General features: G+C 54.9%; 2 protein-coding genes across 14 annotated transcripts in view; both read right to left on the reverse strand.

Moving 5' to 3' along the window:
* Positions 1–251: 251 nt before the first annotated feature.
* On the reverse strand, positions 252–7,281 carry CPNE9 (copine family member 9). 12 transcript variants are annotated; one of them, XM_085590435.1, is made up of 20 exons: positions 6,949–7,281; positions 5,448–5,488; positions 5,325–5,371; positions 5,016–5,119; positions 4,797–4,836; positions 4,111–4,187; positions 3,830–3,893; positions 3,613–3,716; positions 3,428–3,532; positions 3,016–3,057; positions 2,848–2,923; positions 2,724–2,777; positions 2,549–2,610; positions 2,222–2,268; positions 1,960–2,141; positions 1,636–1,763; positions 1,418–1,520; positions 1,284–1,341; positions 1,066–1,139; positions 252–950 (listed from the first exon to the last, which is right to left on the reverse strand). In XM_085590435.1, exons 1-20 carry the CDS (start codon positions 7,023–7,025, stop codon positions 798–800), a joined length of 1,638 nt encoding a protein of 545 aa, XP_085446561.1. In that variant the 5' UTR covers positions 7,026–7,281; the 3' UTR covers positions 252–797. The 12 variants fall into 12 exon arrangements, 8 of the variants coding, with proteins under 8 accessions (XP_085446561.1, XP_085446558.1, XP_085446557.1 ...); XM_085590432.1 differs by having other exon boundaries at positions 1,636–1,784; XM_085590431.1 differs by lacking the exon at positions 6,949–7,281 and adding an exon at positions 5,631–6,932 and having other exon boundaries at positions 1,636–1,784.
* A 155-nt stretch (positions 7,282–7,436) lies between these two features.
* The window catches only part of MTMR14 (myotubularin related protein 14), a 31,379-nt gene continuing 18,868 nt past the window's right edge, over positions 7,437–19,947 (reverse strand). The window contains exons 17-19 of one of the 2 annotated variants that reach the window (XM_021531722.4): positions 17,813–17,989; positions 10,981–11,136; positions 7,437–7,799 (exon numbers count right to left, since the gene is read on the reverse strand). In XM_021531722.4, coding sequence (XP_021387397.2) covers positions 7,622–7,799; positions 10,981–11,136; positions 17,813–17,989 — 511 coding nt within the window. In that variant the 3' untranslated portion in view covers positions 7,437–7,621. The remainder of the gene's footprint in view (positions 7,800–10,980; positions 11,137–17,812; positions 17,990–19,947) is intronic. The other variant, XM_085590437.1, reaches the window with a different exon arrangement.

Genomic DNA, 19,947 nt, shown 5'->3' on the forward strand with positions numbered 1-19,947 from the left:
AATCACAGACCCCGCTGCCGCAGCCCGGCCCCGCCCCAACCCGGCCCCCTCGCCCCCCTCACCCCTTCGCTCCTCCCGGGCCCTCCGGACCCCTCGGTCCCCCAGATCACCCCAGTTTTCAAGATCCTCCCGGTTCCCCCGGCCCGGCAACACGCCCCGCGGTGCCTTCGGCCCCCTGGCCACCCCCGCCCCACCGGTCCTCCCCGTCCCCCTTGCTCTCCCCGCTCCCCCTGCCCCAGCACGGCGGCAGACCCGGTTGAGCAGTTTATTTACAGTCGGTAACGCAGCAGAGACCCGCCCGCCCTCCGCGCCGGCACCCCCCGGTGGCGGGAGCCCCGCCGTGTGGCGGGCACGGGGCAGGCCGGCCAGCCCGGTTAGCAGAGCCGGAGGACAGGGCACAGGCAGGAGCGGGGTGCAGGCAGGAATGGGGTGCAGGCAGGAGCAGGGCGAGGCCGCCGAGACCCCCGGCAGGCACTCAGCCTTCCCCTGGGGCAGACGCCAGGCTGCTCTCCCGGGACACACACACCGTGTTCCCCGGCGCTGGCCCTGCCCGCACTGCCGCGGTCCAGGGACAGTCCCGCCTTACTCCTGGACATCGGGCAGGAGGAAGGGACAGCCGAGGATGTCCAGCCCTGTGGTCTCACTGCCAGAAGCGGGTCCCAGCCCTGTTTTGACCAACCATAGCAGCTGATTATCTCCCTAAAGGGGCCACATCTCCATGGTTAAGCCCTGGCCACCGGCAGAAAAAAGGTAACATATCGTCGCCCCACCAGTCAGTCCCATGGCTCATGGAAGAGCTACTCGGGATCTGCCCGGCGTGGCTTGATGTCGCGGGTCTTCATGTAAGAGAGCAGCTGCTCAGGGATCTCAGCCAGCACGTCCTTGGCCAGGCGGGCCATGCTCAGCACCTGGTTGCCCGAGTCATCCACATAGTCCCGAAACGGCACAAACTGAGGACAAGAAGTTTGCAGTCAGGTTGGAAACAACTCTATTGCTGTGGGGTTCAGCAAGGGGGAACTGAACATCTCTCACCCATGGCAGGTCTGGATTCAATGCCAGAGTTACCTGTACAATGTCCCTCTCAGCATACCGTCCCCGGGAAGACAACCGTACCTCATCACCGTCCAGCTCCTCCATGGCTAGGGGTGACAGCTGGTGTCACCAAGCCTCGGTGGGATGAACACCGGGGATGGAAACACCAGCCCTTTGGATGCCTTTGGCATCCCAGAGGAAGGGACAATGTTTCCATCCCAATTCCCTGGTGTCCCCAAGTCCCAACTCACCCTCAAACTCAGCTGGACCTACTCCCACAATGATGATGGACATGGGCAGGGAGGAAGCCTGTGGAGCAGAGGCAGGGTGTCAGCCAGGATAGTGTCCACGTGAGGTGAACTCAGAGCAACAAGGTTGTGCTCACAGTGACAATGGCTTCCTTGGTCTGCAGCATGTCAGAGATGACACCATCAGTGATGATGAGGAGGACGTGGTATTGTGAACCATCGGTCACCTGGGCAGCTATCCTAAGGGGGAAAGGGATGGGGTCCCTCAAGCACCCCACTGGTGTGAGGCAGTCGACCCTGCTGTGGGACAAATGGCATTTGGGGATGGCAAAGGGGACAGTGCCCCAGTGCTCACCCAGCCACCTGGTTGATGACAGGAGCAAAGTTGGTAGGACCATAGAGCTGGACAGTGCGTAGGCTTTGGAGGTAGGACTCCAGTACGCCTTCAATGCCGGCACAGCTGGGGTTCTCCACATTGTTGTTCTGAGGGACAGAGATGGGGCACTTGGAGGGGGACCACAACTCCTGGTGTGCCCCAGGCTGTGGGACACTGGGGCAGAATATTGCCAGGGTGCTTCCCCTCCCCACCAAGGTGCTGTGGGCACCCGTAAGACCAGCTCTGCCCCACAGCCAGGGGGTCTGGGTTCACTCTCAGCCCTGTCCCACAGGGAGGGCGCACCAGAGGAAACTGGTGGGAGATCTTGCCGTCAGGTGGGACTTTGGCACCAAAGCCGTAGGCAGGGAAGAGCTTGTCGCTGTCGTAGTCCTGGATGATTTCCCCCACTGCCTTCAGTGCCAGGGCATAGGCGCTCAGCTGGTAGGGGCTCGCGTAGTGCAGTGAGGTGGGCTGTGATGGCAACCCTGCAGCACAGTGCCCATCACACCTGCCCCATGGCCAGCCCCACGGTGATAGGAACCCCCCAGACACCAGGTGCACTCACCATTGGAGGCCGTGAAGTCAATGGCAACAGTGAAATTCAGCTGCGTCCTTAAGGGGGAGAGTGAGGGAGGCTGCCGGCCCCACGGCACAGGGATACCATCTCCCAGCCCCACAGTGCCAGTGTTTCCCTGCCCAGACCCATTGCTTCGGTCCCCCTTCCCCAGCCAGCACCCCACAGCCCCACACCACCGTTCTGCATCTACTTCCCAGCCCCACTGCCCCCTTGTCACCCCCAGGCTGAACCTTCACTGTCACCACCGTCCTTGCCCCGGGCCTCTCAGCCATGGGGGATCTCGAGGAGCCAGAGGGCTCCCAGCCCCCCACTCACCCGCCCCGTATGTAGTCAACGAAGGTGAACTCAGACTCAACAGAGAAGGAGAGCAGTGTCACCTGTGGGCACAGGGGATCAGATCTGGAGCCCCCTGAACCTGGCACACACAGCAGGTGGAGCCGCACCATCCCCTGGAAGACAGGAGGCCCAGGAACTCCCCAGCCCCACTCACAGTGCCAGAATTCACATATTTCTTCTTCTTGCATTTCTTCCTGGGATTCAGCACCTGCAGGCACAGGGGTGAGTCAGTCCCAGCACGGAGTGCACCCTGCCCTCACCCTGACGCACCACCCTACCTCATACACTGTGAACTGACTCTGTGCTCGAGAGAGCTCCCGGTAGCTGGTGGCGAATTCCCCAATGAAATCGTGGCTGCAGGAGAAACACAGGGTCAGGATGGCCAGACAACTGGGTGAGAAGTGCCCTGGGAAGCTTCAGCAGCAGCCAAGTGTCCCTTCCCTCACCTCCCATCCCGGTCCCAGTCGTACACATCTATCTTCACCGTCCTGAAAGTGAAGGCACATAGTGGGTGAGCCACCTGCCAGGCTGGCACGGCCCCTCCAGCCCCTCATTCAGGGACACCCATGCCCACAGCCCAACCCGCAGTGAGCACCCTGCCCACCAACTTCCAGTAGAGCCGCCCTGCCTGCCCAGCCTGAGGCTCTGCCAGGAGGGAGCTGGAAATTTGGGTCATGGTGGGGGCCTGGAAAGGAGGGGGATGCCTTTATGTAATTTGGGTTGCAAAAGAGAAAAAACCCAATCGGGACCCAATTCTGAGCTGCCTGCTGCTGCAGGGCCAAGCCCACAAAGAACTGCTCATACCCTGCTCTGGCCCCATGGCTGCCCGTGTCCCTGTCCCCATCCCCATTCCTGTACCGGTCGTAGTCGCCATTGCAGAGGGCACGCACGGGGATGGTGAAGGGCTGCCACACCGGGTTGAGTGTGTTCTTCACCACCTCTGTCTTATGGCAAATTGTAAAGCTGGGGGGACAGGGCAGGGTTGGGCCACGCCGTCTGGTGACGTTGGCACCCTGTCTGCCCCACTGGGTCCCTGTGCTCACGTGCCATCCTCATTGCTACGATAGAAGACGAGGAAAGGATCGGATTTTCCAAAGAAGTCCTTCTTATCCAGCTTGTTGGCACACAGCTGCATTGTGACAATGTCCTGGGGACAGGGACTGTCACTGCCAGACACCTCCTCACCCCTGCCACCAGCAGCTTCTGTACTGAGGGACCATGCAGTCCTCTCCACACTGCAGCTGGTACACAGGTACTCACCCGGCAGTTGCTCAGCTCCTCAGCCAGTAGCAGGATAGTTCCACACCGCTTCCCTGGGACACCCCTGGAACCAGAGGCACACAGTCAGCTTGGGGACAAGGACAACAGTTCAGGGACAAGAAGAGAGGTTAGGGTTGGGGCTTCTGTCTCACAGCTGGTGGTGCTTGGCAGTGTGACCAGAATCCCCAGCATAGGACATGCAGGGAGGGGTCCAGTGGAGCAGGTGGTGGGGACACAGTGTGGGACCCTCCCCCCTCACCTTACCACAGGGTGTGACTCACGTTAGGGGTCTCTCCAGGCGTCCCCGCTGGGACCCAATCACCTCTCCCAGTGCCACAAATGCCTGCCCCAGGAAGTCCTGTGCTCCAAAAAAAGCACTGTGAGACCATGGAGTGCAGTTACCCCAGTCCCCCACCACCCACACCCACCAACCCATTCTCTCCCAATGCACCCATGGGACCTGCCACCAACTTAACTCTGGACCACCCCAAGTTTCCTGAACCTACATTGTGACCCAAGAGCCCAGGACCCATTGTGCATCCCCAGGACTACCCCAGGTGTCTGCTCCATGTGCCTTACACTCATTCTGTGCCCCCAGGGCCAGCCCACATCCCTGGACCTATCCTGTGTCTCCCCACAAACTGCCCTCCATGCCCTGACCTGTCCTGGACCCCTTGGGCCACCCTAGACCCATCTTACCCCGCAAAAACCAACCCTATGAAGTGTTCTGGCCCCATCCTGCCCCACCAGGCACTCCCCGGTTCAGGGTTCCCAGGGCAGAGCAGGGGTTGGTGTGTGGCAGGCACGTACCTTCTGTGAGTCCCCATGGGGCATGGAGAGATGGAGAGCAGGTTAGAGCCCTCTGAGGGGCACTTGTCCCCCCCCCCGACAGCACCCACACAGGGCACAGTCTCGGGGTGTCCCACCATGGTGTCACTATGTGTCCCCCAGCACAGGCGGTGCTCACCTGTTTTAAAGCGGAGCAGCTCTTGGAGTCCACGTTGTATCTGGTGTGGGAGAGCAGAGCCCTGAGCTGGTGCCTGCAGGGATGCTCCAGCACACAGCCCCGCTTCCCCACCCATCCTATGCGATGCTGTATTCTTATTTATTATCCTTATTCATTACTGACTCGGTGCTTTGTTCCACCCTCAGCGGGGCCAAGCCATTCCCTGGTCACCCTACTCACACATCGAAGCGGAGGTTTTGCTTCTCCTCGAAGTAGTAGTCGAGGACGAACTTGCGGACAAAGTCGGGGTTCAGGGTGTTGTCGATCACCTCGGTGCGTCCGAACTGCAGGGAGAGAGGTGAGGGTGGCCCCCCCCAGGACCCGTCCCCATCACAGCTGCCTCGGCGCTAATCCCGGTGCGGGATTAGCGCTGCTGGCGGGGCCGGATCATTAGCGTGGATGGGGAGGCATCATTAGCGTGGACACGGGTGGCCATATGGACCCATTTAACCCAGCCGGGGATTAGCCAGGAGAGGGGACCACGCTCACCTCCTTCCACTCGCTGCTCCCTGAGACCTGCACAAAGAGGACCACCACTGCGGAGAGAGGAGCAGAGCCAGGCTGCCGTGCCGTGTCTGCCATGCCATGCCCCCACCCGGCTCCGCCACCCACCTGGGTCGGACTTGGAGAAGGTATCCATGTCCAGCAGGTTCCTGTGGGAAGAGCCCGGTGTGAGCCACCCTGAGCGCCACTCACCTGGCCCATCAACGGGTCCCCATGTCCATCCCCCTGATCATAGGTCAGCAGCGTGCCAGAAGGCCGTGCTGACACCCATGGAAAGGAGCATCGGCACACCCAAGGAGACACGCTGGCTCCCTCTGCAAGGTTCGGTGGGGCAGCAGAGCAAGCGGCGAGCAGCGTCTCCAGCGCTGATGATGATTGAACATGACAGGGAACCCATTTACAGGATGAAACCTTCCCCGGTGCCGCCAGCGCCCCGGCAGCAGGAGCTTGGCTAATGGCAGGGTGCAGAAGTGAGAAGAAAGGAGACACTTGGAGCAGGGGCTGAGCAGCCAGTGGGCATCCCCCGACACACCTACCGGCAGAGCGATTGATCGTCGTTCTGTGCGCGGTGTGACACCGGGAAGTGCCGGGGGATGCTACCGGCTCTGCTGGGATACTTCCCGCACCCCCGGGGTGGCAGCACAGGGTGGGCTGGGACACGGCCGGGGGCTGCGGGGCTAAGCCAGCTTCCCTGGCCTCAGCACGCAGGAGAGAAACCTCACTCTGTTCTGCGCTGGATCCTGGGGCTGCGAAGCCGAAGGCTGCCCTGGGTTGTCTCCAGGTCTGACCCCCAGTCCCTGCCTGGAGCTGCCGGTCCCGTGGCCCCATAGCCCTTCTGCCTGCTGCGAGGGAAGCTGGCAGCGGGGGCCAGCCAGGGCTCAACCGCGGGGAGGGCACAACAGTGCCCGGCCCGCCCCAGAGTTTGCATAGCTCGTGGATGTGCTGGAGGTACCCACCCTGGTCGGGGCGCTCCGTGCCACAGGACCACAGCACGGGGACGCTAGCCCTCAGTAGGATGCTGGTCCCTGTCCCTGCCAGCGGGACCCCTGGCCGCAAGCAGCGGTGCCTCCGACGGGCTATATTTAGCCGCCGGCAGACCGGCTCAGCCGCCGCCGCTTGATCGGCAGACCCTGGCCAGAACCTGGGGCACAGAGCAGCCCCTCTCCCGCAGCCCCCATCCCGTTTCCACGTTCCCGGTCCCAGTGCCTTGCACAGAGCTCGCAGTCAGTGCCGGCATCCCGCGTCCCGCCGGCATCTCCCACTTCCCACAAACATTGCCCCGCGAGGGGCCGTCCGCCCCCCAGCCGCGGGTGAGGGCATCGGGTCGCTTCACGCAGCCGTGCCCGGTGACAGCATCCCATGGGACCCCAGGAAGGGGACGGGACGGGTAGCAGCAGGGTAGAGGGACATTGGGCATACGCCCTGGCACCGAGAGCTACCCGGGGAGAGAGGAGAACGCGCAGCTCACAACGCCTCCGAGCCAGGGGCTGAGCGGCGGGCAGCGGGACGCAACGAGCAGCCCCGCAGCGCATCCCGGTGCGCTTCGCACACACCCGTGTCCACGGACTAGCCGCCGCCCTCCCGCTCCCTCGCCCGGCTCCCGGCTCACCGGCAGGACACGGTGAGCTCCACCTTGGTGCCCGGCACGCTGCCGGCCGCCGGCTCCAGCGCTCCCGGAGCCGCCATCCCCGCCCGGGCGCCGCCGATGCTCCGCGCCGGCTCCTCCCGCGCCGCCGAGGAGGCGCGCCCGGGGGCGGGTACGGCACGGGCACGGCGCGGCTCGGCACAGGCACGGCTCAGCACATCTCGAGCACGACGGCCCTTCCCTGCCGGCAGCGATGGCACCAACCGGGGCACCAAGGTGTTCGGCTCCTGGGGCTCGGCTCCACCGGAACGTCCCGCCCGCGATTTCCAGTCGGGGGCACAGGGGGCTCAGCCCTATCCCGCCCCGCCGGCGGCTTCCTCCCGGGTTCGGCTCGGTGTTATTTCGGTGCCGACGCTTGCGAAGAGTGGGCCGGGCTATTTATAGTGAGCGGCGCTCCCGGCAGCGCGGCTCCCCCACGCCGCCCCCGCCCGCAGCCCACAGAGGAGGCAGGAGAGGGCACAGCTCGGGTCATTTACTGCAGAGACTCGCCGGAGCCCCCTCACCCCCCACCCCAGGCAGGGGGGTAGGCGGCAGGCGCTGGGTGCAGCAGGTGCCCGCACCAAGAAGAGGGTCCCAGGACTCTGCTGGGGGACGCGCCAGCCCCAGTTTTCCAGGCAGTGGTCTGGGAACGCCGTGTTCAGAGGGTGCTGCTGCCTCTCAGTCCCACGCCCCGCACAAACTGCTCGAGGAGGCCACCGATGGCCCCTGAGGGGTTGGGGGGCACGGCCTTTAGGCCGATGGTCCGGCTGTAGCTTGCCAGAAAGGCAGAACGCACTTCCTCCAGACGAGACTCACGGTCACTCGCTGACACCAGTCTAGGAGAGAGAAGTGGAGGTCAGTGACTGCAGCCATCCCTCTCCACATCCCAGCTCTCGCTCCTGACACAGGGCTGTGGTGCTCAACGGGCTGCAGTGGCTGAGGCAGTGCAAGCCTGAAAAGGCTCCGTCCACGGAGCTGCTGGCAGCTGGTGCCACTGCCTCCTCATCCAACCCACAGAGCCAGCTGCAGCCTCGGTCTCTTGCTCCCCATGGGGTTTCCTCCTTCACACACCCCACTGTCCCCCGTTTCTCCCACCACCATAGTGCTCATAAGGCTGCAATTAATAAACCAAGTGGTGCTTTGGCAAAGTGGTTGCTGACATCAGACCCTACACCAGCTCCCTCCCCTCCTCACACAGATGAAGCCTGTCCACATGTGCTGTGCCTGGACAGTTGCTTCCAACCTATTTGCAAACATCCCTCACTTCTGCCAGCCCCAGCCTCGGCCTCGGCCTCACGTGCCTGTGCCAGCACAGACAGCTGGGGAAGGGGGGGATGAGAAGGAGCAGACAAGGTGACAAAAGCCCCAAGGAACACTCCAGCCATAGGAAGAGGACAGCTGAGCAGTGCTTTACTTCTGCTCCCCAGCATGGCTGCTCTCGGCAAACAGGAACAGAGTAGGGCATGACTTCCCATGGGACCTGCTCTCCTCTCCTGCTGATCCACACACTGGTTAGGGGCAGGGGGAAAACAGCAGAAGGAAGGCAAGACTAGCCGAGGGAGCAAGGGAAATCAACACTGGGGCCCAGAGGCAGCTGTTCCAAGCTCTCCAGCCTCAAATGATCCTTGCTGTGGTGCCTCTGCGATGTGCCAGTGGTTCCCAGAGAGATTAAGACATTCCTCAAAGGTCACTCCAAGGGCACAGTGCGAACCTTCCCCATAAAAAATTCTCTTTAATCTTCCAGTGCCTGGGCTGGCTATAAATTGGCACAGCTCATTTGAATGGAAGTGTTAACCACCCACAGCCAACAGCTTCGGTCCGGAAACAGCAGCAAGAGGATATGGTGGGAGGCCTATAAACAGCAAGCGATGCCAAGGCAGCCAACCAGGCCGCTGTTTACTGTGTCTGATAATAAAGAGAAGCCAGAGGGCAAAAAAAGGCAACAACATATCTAAACACATTAGTGATACTTTTTGGCAACCTAATTAGGACATGGAACTCACAAACCTGCTAGCATTTAAAATAAACTCCGTGAAGGCAGGACTTACTTGCACCCGAGTACAGCGATCTCAGATGTCACGCGCAGAGGTAAGCGAGGGCGTGCAGCAGTTAGGTCCCATGTCTTGTGGCTCTCACACCTCTTTATAAAGCAGATTTTGTATTTGGGTTTTTCAGTTTGTTTTGTGGGGTGAGACACGCCAAGGCACAGGGTCAAGCAGCCAGCCACTGCTCCACACCAAGGCCTGCAGACTGGCTGCAGCATTTCACCCTGAACTGTTCACCGCGGAGGCAGGTCACGCTGCCTCGCCAAATCCACGGCACTCTGCCCTGCTACACTTCCTACAGCCTGCCCGCTTGCCTGCAGCTCGGGGTGCGGGATGAGAGGAGGCTGTCAAAGCCCCAGCTCGAAGTAAGCCCTGACAAGCCCCACACAAGCACAAGAAGTAGGCTGTGAAAAGCATACCTTCATCGAGCTGCTGCCAGTGAAGATGCAAAGTGGGAACTTAAATGGAATTAAAAGGAAAAAAAAAATCATACTGTGTCAGGCTGCAAAAACTGGGATAAATCCACAATGGAGTCCTGAACAAACAAGGCTGATGCAGAACAGAGAGAGGGTAGAGCCTCTGGGTTAAGATAACACAACACCGCTGGGAACTCTTCATCCTTTCAATGCAGTGCCTGGTCCCGGCAGTTTCAGTTGAGCAGCTCCCAGCCTTCAAGCAACCCACAGCTTTAGTGAATAGCTGAAGAGAGCAGAGCATCCACAGGAGAAGCACCACCACTGTTCTCCTCCTTCTGAATCCACTGCCCCAAGCAGTCACTCTCCAAACTGCATAAGCCTAAGGCCTATCAACTTTGATTCACGTTTCTCTAACTGAATTCCCTATTCTGACATTAAAACCAACTACAAGGGCAGCAACAACTTGTTGGTGATCAGCAGTGACCAAGCACAGCCAGACTCAGGACACAGTAAAGCAGTCACTACGCAGATGCCCATCCTTCAGTTCCTTCTCTCTTGCCCATCTCCAAACTACTGCAGGAGCAGCTCACTGTGTCCTCAGGAAAAGAGAAGAACAAATCCTGGCCAGGCCACGTCCAACACCTCTTGCAATGTTTCGATTTGTCAATTCATGGATCTTGTAGCTTCACTGTAAGTTGAAGGCAGCTGCTCTGCTCTGTTCAGCAGCACAGCACGCAGCCACACAGAGTCAGGGCAGGCAGCCTGTCTCACAGGAGACAGGGGTTTTCATGCTGCTTGCCCTCTGCTCCAAAGCACGTACTCAGATCTCAGTAAGGGACTGAGCATCTGGCAGCACAGCTCTAGCATTGCTTGATAGCAGCAGACCCTGATATGCCATTTCAGTTTCTTGATGAAGAGTTTGCAGCCTGAAGGCACAAACCAAGGCTCTCCTCTAACAGCAATTAAAGAGCATCTCCAGTCTTTCAAGCTTCCAGAAGTGGATTTCTATTTGGGGACAAACATTTGCCTCCCAGCCATTTCACATGGCAGGATGTGGCAGGACACAGGGTCTCTGTGGCTCTGCACTGGCCAGGCACAGCACCTGCAAATGATGCTGCACAAGCCCAGACAAAATTTGGGTTACAGAAGGAAAGTACTTCTCTTACTCCAGCAAGAATCTGACGCCAGTAGGTGAGCAAAATTGAAAACCAAGAAATCTGGGTTAGCAGTCCTGTCCTGACAAACACGAATCCTCAACTGCACTCAATTATGCCCAAATTCAGCATCTTCGAGGAAGAGACAAAAACCTCTTCTTCCTACAGAAAGCAAAGAGCTCCCCCGTCATTAGGCAGAGAAAGTGCTGTTTTCTTTCTGTGTTCAGCATAAGCAAAGAGTGCTCAGGGACTGAGTTTGTGGATAGAAAACATCGAGGCAGAGAAGATGGAACAGTTTGTTATGGGCTCCCAGGCCTCTCCGAAAGTGCCAGAGTGATAAAGTTGCAGCGCTCGCAGGCAGCCGAGAGACCCAAGGAGAGATCCTGCATTTAAGACACTTACAGGCAAGTGTTAGAGAACTCATCCGGGAAGCTGCAAGGGAGAGAGGCGTCTGCGTTCAGGATTGCCTGCTCCCGAATACTGCCACACCCTGTCACCATCTGCCAGCTGCCAAAGTCTGTGGAAACGGAAGATCCGGGCAGAGAATGGTCCGCCGATCTGGGGCAGAGAGAGAGGGAGACGGCGCCATCAGTCAGATCATTCAGCCACGTGCTTTTCACTGCTGCTGCTGCCAGGGACCTGCCAGGCGGGCAGCCAGCAGCGCCTGTGCCAGCACTGTTGACACGCAGGAACCAGGGTGCAACATGCAGCTCGAGCTGGGCCCCAGACCAAGCCTTTCCTTTGAAAGTGAAGGGAGAGCCAAGCTGGCTGGGGCCAACAAAGCAGCAGGAGCACACCAGGAGCTGGACAGGAGAGAGCCAGCATGAAGCAGATGGCCATGCAAAACTGAGAAACCCATTAGTGAGATGGAACAGCACATCCTGCCCTGAGTCCTTCACAGATGTGAAAGCTGTGTGGTACAAGGGACATTCCCCTTGTTGCTTGTTGTAGCTGTTAGCACATTCCAGGGCAGCAGGGCAAATCAAGGCTGTGACTTGGTTAGTGCTGGGAAAGACTTACAGATCATTGTCCTGGCAGCAGTTAGAAAGCAGATCACTCCTGAGCCATTACCACCAGATCTGAACAGAGCCAAGGCTCAAGGCATACCCAGGACACCTACCCCCAGCACCCGAACATCTCCTCCCTATTAAACAAAGGGCTATGCCAGAAAGAAGGTGACAAAACATCTTCAGGACAGGCTAAATAGCCAAGGAAGGATAATTGTTTGATGTATGCAATCTCCCACCAGGAAAGAAAGAAGCATGAAACATGGAAATGAATCTGAGGAGTCCCTCCAAAATCTCAGAGAAGAGGGCACAATCACTTGAGACAAACCCAGAGCTCTTGGCTTCCAAGGGAGCAAGCAATTATTAAGCCTTGCTGCACAGCAGAGTGTACATAGCTGGAAGCACAGCCTGTGGCAGAGCTGCTCAATTACACACTACCAAGATCTTCTGGATAATTTATCTGAGTTCTGCTGGGCAGAGAGCAGCGCTCCAGCTCTGCTGGGCCAGGTACTTGCACGCTGTCTTCACAGCTAAGAATAGCAGTGGCGCAGTGCAGCTGCTCCCCAAGGGACCAAGGGAACAGCCACAAAGACAGGCTCTCCCACAGCAAGAAGGACCTGAGCTAGACTGGAAGGCAAGAGTGGGAAGAGATGCACAGCAGGAAACCTATTTGCAATCTCAATCTAATTCCAGGCCTGCCATTTAATTAGTCTGATCAATACAGCCAAGTTTGAGCAGTGTTAAATGTGGTCCTGAGCTGGGTGTACAAGCACAAGAAAGGGAGTCACACAATTCCCTGCATATCAGTCTCCCATCATGGCTGCAAGTTTGGGGCTAATACCCCTGTCTGGCAGCTCAGCGTCTGAAAGGACATGACAGCAGAAATCAGGGAGAGCAGAGCTTCACCTGTCTCACACAGATCTTGTTCTTTGGCTGCTCAATGAACTGAGGAGTGAGGGTCAGAGTATTGGGAGACCCCTGCATTGCAAAATGGTGCTTTTCCTGGGGTATGCAATGCCCGAGTAAGAATGAGGGCACTTCACTGAAAGCAAAAGCAAAGCATATACTGTTAGAAAGACCTTCAGAATATCAGACAGGGATAACCTTTCCTGGAAAGCAAGGAATTTGCAAGGGAAGTGGAGCTGCTGCTCAGTGACATCTATTTCTCTCCGTGCCTTTGGAAGATAAAGTGGAGAAAGTCAGTGTGAAGGAGAGCAGGCAGAGTGTTTGGGCCCACAGCACTGTGCCATGATGGAATCACAGTGGGAACACTGCAGGATGCCAGGGAGAAGCATGGAGGAATAGTGCTTCAGTACAGAGTGAAGAGGAAGATGTCACCTCCCCGAGAGCACAGCGCAGTCAGACAGGAAAAACAGGAGTGTCACACATGGTGACACAAAATTGAGCTAAAGGAGTAAAGAGATCTGTAGGCAATAGGCTTGGGCTGAAAGTAGGCAGAGACAGGATTCTGCCAGAAAAAGTAATGAGCTGCTGAACAGAGGACAGGTTTGTGGCCAGATAGAAACAAAGGTTTTGGAGAGGGCAAGCATGAATGCAGAGGAGGGCCTGGACTACAGCAGGATCCCCAGAGAGAACAGAGCTCTGCAGCTCTTGCAAAGGGACAGTATTATCTGGAGCCTACTCAGGAGACTGCCCACATGGCAAACAGTGATCCAGGGCACCAGGGACAGCAAAAGTATCTCTCTCTGCCCAATGTCATCAACCACACCAGTCAGATAAGTCTGTGCTAAAGAAGGTGAACAGAAAATTGTTTTTTGCTTTGGGTGCGTAGCCCCAGCTTCCAAATGCTGGTCATCTTCCATGGCTGTCAGCTGAGATGAAACTGATCTTACACCACCTCTTAGAGGTGGATCAGGTCATCTTTTGAATTCTGTCATGGACAGGCTGATAAAAGCACAGTGTATCTCCTGCAAGACTGACTTGGTGACTCTCTAGTCCTCCAGCCCTTCCTGGGGTCCCCAGCCCTGTCAACTACCTGTGCATACTTAGTAAGGTTTCATCTAATGCAACAATGCTGGGGTCTAAGAGTTCAAGGCAGTAAAACAAACACTTGTCGATTAATTGAATAAACTGATGGACTCTGCAATGAGTCTAAGTAATTTCTTTCCTGGCCCAGAGATCTGAGCCTGGCCAGCAGAGCTAAGATATTCTGGCAGACCTTCCCCTCTATCCCCAAAACCTTCTCAAGGGAGGCTCCTGAGGAAATGTCACAATCAATAAGCATCTTGAGCAGCCTCAAGAGACAGCAGGGGCTAAACCTGGGAAGACACAGCATGGGAAATTTTGTGTTCTCACTGCAGTGGCAGCAGAGCTTCTTAAAAATTGAGCTTGGCTTCAGATCAAGACTAGATGTCCAGGGTGACTGCACCCCAATGCAATCCAGTCAGTGCTAGAGGTGAAAGTCTTCCTGTAATTTCTATCTTGAATATTTATTGTAAAGTCTTACTGCAGAACCTCGAAAGAGCTTCAGTGAGGCCCCTGGAACAAGCTGGAACTGCCAGGACATCAGAACCAGTTCCTAAGTCTTTAAGAACAGCATGCCTGCAATACATGACAACCATGCCAGAGGCTGGCTAGGAGTGAGGGCAACACAGAGTGTTGGGAAGCAGCCGGACAACAGCAAAGCTGACATGGTTAGAGGAGATGAGATACAGCCAATCTTCAAGTCGCTGTCTCTGCCACAGACATCTAATAGCAGACAGAAAAAGAATCAAAGTGAGCTTCACACACCCACCTCTTCAGGTCCACGAGTGGGAAGAAACTCCCTCAAAAGTGCAAGATTAACTAAATTAGATTAGCAAAACAGAGATGAGCTGCAAGCTGTTCCTTCACACAAGAAGGGACCTCTCGCAGGCCATAAACTGGCAGCTCCTAACCTGGAATGGTTCCTTTTAATTAGGTCAGTGCTTTCCATGCAACATGCTGCACAAGACAGTATTTCAGAGCACATGGACACTCATTTGCCTGCCAGAGAAGAGTCAATACTGGAGGCAGAGCAACAGTTAGGGATCCTTCCCTTTCTCAACACGTAACTGAGATGAGTGCCAAGTGCCAACAGCTAGGCTCCATCCTGCCCTGTGCTGCTCTTGCTCACCTGACGTATTTTCACACACCTAGGACTATTTGGGAAGCAGCTCATTTGCCAGCATATGCTTTTGCCTCAAACTGAAGCATTAAGTAGGTTCTGTATGTACAGGCAGACTGTGGCAACCTGGAGTAAAAGGCAACCCTTCCCACCTTTGCTTGGGAAATATTGGCAAGGAATATGGCACCCTGCCAAGAACTGTGAGCCCTGGCTGAATCCCAGACAGTTATCTACAGGCTGGGATAGTGCCCCAGCAGCCTGTTCCCTGTGAGCACCATTTCTGATTGCAGCACACAGTCATGTGCCAGCCAGCAAGCCCATTTTGTGGCACGATCGTGCAGTAATTCCAGAAAACATTCCTGTAAACAATTCCTCTCCTGCTGTGGTCACTACCCCAGGCTGTCAGATTGCATATACACCTTCTGAGCAAGGTGGCTGTAAAGATCAAGACACACAGTGCACACACACTCTTCTCACTACCAACAAAACACCCAAAGCCAAGGGGCAGCAGCTTCTCTGTCCCACTCTGCTCTCAGTGTGCTCCCTCCAGACCCACAGCTCAGCCATCTGCAGCCCTTAAGTAAGGGAGTTCTCTGTGACTGCTGGTCAAAGCAGATCCTCTGCAATTTAACTCCTCCAGATCTCGACTCTCTAGATTATAGTACTTTGGGTTTTGTTTAATTGACTTAGCAAAAGCACATTCAAGCAAAGATTATCTAGCTGCTAATCCACATTAGTGCTATGTAGACACACGCTAAATCCCTGACACAGATACAGAATTTTTCTGCAGTGTCATGGGACACTTAAGACTGCTGGTGTCAAATGCAAATACAGGAAAAGGTTTGCAAACTGCAACCCTGTCGCATGCAGGGGGTTCAATCTGAGAGATGTTGACTGCCATACTCAGAGCTCTCTGTAGAACAAGCAGCACCTTGTCCTACTCTGCAAATAGTCTATGCAATATCTTCCTGTGTGTTTGTCTTCTGCAGATGTGATATTACCATCGTGTTGAAATAAGCCAGAAAGACTGATAGGAACTGCCTTTGTACTGCTTTGCCTAATATGAACCATCCCGGAATTTACCAGTACCCAGGACCTCAGGATCAGAGCAAGGTACCCAAGATGAGCTGATAAAGGGACAGCAGCAGCCTGTTGACACTGCCTGTTCAGGAGAAGGGCTTGGCTCCTAAGGTCTGACTGGGCATTTGTGACCCCTTCTTTTAAGGCAGTCCAGTTCCCCCCTCCCAGGCCCTGCTCATGTCTCCTGCTGACCTGCCTTTTTGTTCCCTCCAGAGCTCCCCTGCCTGCCAGCACCTGGACTGGGCTGTTGACCTGAACTACCTGAAAGATACCTGCTGGCATTTTACAAGCAACCATTTTAACCACTGCAGCAGAAGTTAATGAAAGTGTTTTGTTGCTATGGCCACACAGAGGATTAGGAAGTCAAGTACAGTGGTTTCTTCATCTCAAGAGCCTTGGGTGTTGACTTGCCAGCAACACTGCAGGAATAAAGGTATTTTTGGCATCCTGATCAGTCTCTGTGTTCCTGCTTTTCCATCTGAGTATCACATTTTTTCAGAAGGCAAAGAGACAGAATTTACCTCTTCCTTCCATCACAGTCCTCCAGCCAAAATGGGACCCATTTTTCCTTCAGGGTAGAAAATGGTGGCTGAAGGTACTGTGTTATCTACCAGACCAATTCAGACTACCACAGCTGAAGTAGGGAGACCAAAGGCTAAGTGGAATGACAGAATCTCTTTCAGAAAAAAAAAAATACCACACTTAGAACCCAGAAACTGCAGCCCATGACAATGTCTGACCCTAACCCTCAGTATGGTGCTCTTCTGCCTCCTCCTGTTTCTCCTCTTTGCTCTTGCAGAGCAGTCTGGCTGAGGCTTACACAAACTGCTTCTTCCTGAGCACTGCTGCAACCTTGCTACCAGCAAGCACTGAACAGCCTTGTCAGACCTTGGGAATGGCATGGGACCACACACAGGGATTGTGGCACTACCACTGTGAACAAAGCAGCTCCCAAGACAAGCTGTTTTCTTTCCAGTATTTTCTTCTCTTCTTGGGAGATTCTTTCCATCTTAGAGAAAATGCAGAGGTGGGCTCCAGCAACAATTCCAACCCCTTCTATTGATATCTTTCCCCAGGGAGAGCAGTTACTCTCATTTATGAAAACTATCAGAAACTGGGATTTTTCTCTGGAATCGTGAGACACTTGTTAAGGAAGTCTTATAAATTTTCAATGTTTTACTTGTTTGTCATTTTATCTCCCATACGATGAGAGAGTACTCAGATTTGGCCAGTGGCTGATTCAGAATCACTACAAAAAGACTCATCAGAAAATCTGCAGAGGGTACACAAGCATATTACACTGTTAACAGCAACCTCTTATCTCAGAGTCTCTTTATTCCATGTTGGCCTAAACACATGGTGTTTGCTCCACGGGCTCTGCTCTTTCTTCCCTAGGCCAGCTCACAGCTCCATGCTGGCCTATCGCAGTGTCAGACTCCAGAAGGGTGCCTTTGTTATGCTGTGAGATTAGGCTTGGGCCCAGGGTCCCCATTCCCCAGCAGGAACACTCAGGGCAGAATCCTGTATGCTGGCACAGTGTTTGAAGCTTGCTCCCAGCAGCTTCCTATCTCTGTTTGCTACCAGCACCCAGTTTTTTCCAACCTGCATCATCAGGAGGGTCAGCAGGTGAAAAGGGGGACAGGATAGATGCAGAGTGAGGTCTGCTTGGTTTGAAAAGCTTCCTTCCCCAAACACCACAGCCATTTCAAACCCTGGTGGATGTGTTAGACAGAGAAAGTGCTGTGAGCTGGAAGCATGCAGGATGCAGAGATGTGAGAGCTCAGATGAGGCATGCACTGAGGACAGGCACAAGACAGCTGGCTGTTTTCAGCACAGCTCCTCGCTCCTCTAGGGGCTCAGGCAGGAGTGTCTGTGTTTAACGGCCAGCACTCCAGACAAGAGAGGAACAGGCCTCTCGAGGCTTGTCCATAGACACAAACACAGGTGCTTCAATGTTTCCAGAGCCACACAACTGCAGCCCTGCACTCCCTTTACTAGACACTCATTTTGCTGAGAAATGCCCTGCTCCGTCCCATCTCACCTGGATCTGGGCACTTCTAGTGGGCTGCTTCCAATCCTCAGGAAGTTATCAGAATGGGTTGATGAGGAAGAGCTGGAGGACTTGACTTCAACCATCCCAGTGGAAGGCAGCCTGTCTTCAGACTGCTGTGCTCTGCTCCAGAGCACGGCTTGCGGTGACGATGCACAGCTCTTCCTCCTGAGGGATGGAGGACGTGGGTGAGAAAGCTGACTTTTCTATGCACTCCAACTAGGAAGCCTTTCCATCACAGGCTGGAGTTTAGCCCAGCAGCTACAAGCTCTTGTTTCCAGTGAACCCGCCCTCCTCCCTCCCAAGGAACCATGAGTCACGGTAAAAGCTCAGGGAGGGGGTACACTGAGCTCAACCCATCTCTGCCCATTCTTTTATAGATCACCATCCATGTGACCTGGAAATCAGAGACGGGAGAATGCACCAGCCCACACACACACAGCGATTGCTTTGTTTAGTCTAGCAGCAAAAATGCCTTGAGCAAGGGGCCTCCCAGCGGGGAAAGACCATTTCAATCTGCTGGAACTCCACAGTGTGTATCAGCCCAGGTGGGCGTTCGTGTGCACCGAGGGCTGCAGGGACACCACCAGTGTTATCTTCCCTTTAAGCAATTCCCTTTGGGCACCACTGACCACACTCCTGACCATGTGCTTACAGCTGACAGTCACTCAGATGTAGGTACACTTCAGTTCTCTCTCTGTCTATGCTGACAGCCCAAACTGCTCTGGCTTCTTTCCTAGCCAGCACATTCAGACTCAGCCATGATTCACTGTCCATTGCTGCATCAGGCCTTAGCTCACAGTACCATCCAACTGCATGCCAAAAAAGTACTCATCTGGGACTAATTCATATCACTGCTGCTCCACATTCAGAAGATTTTCCTTCTTATGTCAGCTGTTTGGTTTTGTTTTTTTCCCTGAAGAGTCCCAATAATTTCTCCCCTTCCAAGATCACACTGAATTGGACAAAGACTCCCTATGTACAAAAGTAAAAAAGAAAAATTCAAAAGCAAACAAACTCTAGGGGAAAAGATGTTACTCTTCCTAAAACATGGAAGGGCATCTCAGCTTTGAGATCTCAAGCACTGTCAGCAAGTGCAGCTAAAGACAGGCTCATTGTACAGTGGAAAGTGTGATATCCTCCCTTCATTTCTTGAAGGGTGTCCACCCTCAAACATCACACCACAGCCTCTCTTAAGCTTTATTCATATCATGTTATCATAGCTGCCAACATCTCCAAGTACAGCTTGCAGAAACAGGTCTGAACAGCTAAAAATCAAATGCCTCTCCCTGCACAGAGACTGTGAGGCCACCTGTTTTCAGGGGAACACAACGAAGTGCATCCCCTCATGCTATGCAGAGCACATCTCACGCAGCTTGTAGCAAGCCCTATGTATTCTCCAGACTACAGAGCCACAACATCCTGTAGTACAGCACCCGTGACCAGTCTTCTCACTGAGCACTCATGTCAAGGCTCACAACCTTCCCCTTTTCCAAGCTCATGCCCCCAGCATGGCCCAAACCATCCCTGCGGATCAGCTGCTGGCCCCAACACAGCCTGAGGTCTTCCACAGAAATAAAAGCAACCCAGAGTTAGGAAGCAAATTGCAAAATCAAGCCCTGATCCACACAAGTGCAGCTATCTCCTCCAGCATGCTCTGGTCACTTCACATCTTGTAAAAAGCACACACAGATTCTGTGCAGCAGAATCAAGTCTGTGTGTCCTGAGCACTCAGAGCAACACAAATGCTTCCAGTTCACTACCCTGCAGCCCTGCAAGTGGAAAGCTGCTCTCTACTCAATGCAATCACTTTGATGTGGATAGGTAGGCCCTCTGTGTTAAGAGAACTCCGTGTTGTTCACTTGGCAAAGAGTTTGGGACTCTCCATCTCCATTTTGTGATTCTGCACAGATATTCTCCTTTCCCTTCTCAGCACTTTAGATTGAATATACAATGTGCTTTTGAAAGGCTGCTGCCACTAGCATGGCTGCAAGCTCAGTCCCAGTGGACTTCAAATGCCTCCAGCACAACCCAGATTTAATTTAAAATAATTGCAATATAAAATAGCGTCTTCACATGTGCTGAGGGAGAGGAGAGAAAAATTAAACTGAGAGGGGCAACCCTAC

This window comes from Lonchura striata, chromosome 12 (assembly GCF_050655825.1).
Source record: "Lonchura striata isolate lonStrDom1 chromosome 12, ASM5065582v1, whole genome shotgun sequence".
NCBI classification, from domain to species: domain Eukaryota; kingdom Metazoa; phylum Chordata; class Aves; order Passeriformes; family Estrildidae; genus Lonchura; species Lonchura striata.

Coding starts and splice junctions, on each gene's coding strand:
- CPNE9 (XM_085590428.1), bottom strand. CDS start 6,167: ATGGGGCCACGGGACCGGCAGCTCCAGGCAGGGACTGGGGGTCAGACC. Junction 3,533..3,612: donor CGTAGCAATGAGGATGGCAC/GTGAGCACAGGG, acceptor CTGTCCCCCCAG/CTTTACAATTTGCCATAAGA. Junction 2,269..2,548: donor GTTGACTACATACGGGGCGG/GTGAGTGGGGGG, acceptor CTCCCCCTTAAG/GACGCAGCTGAATTTCACTG.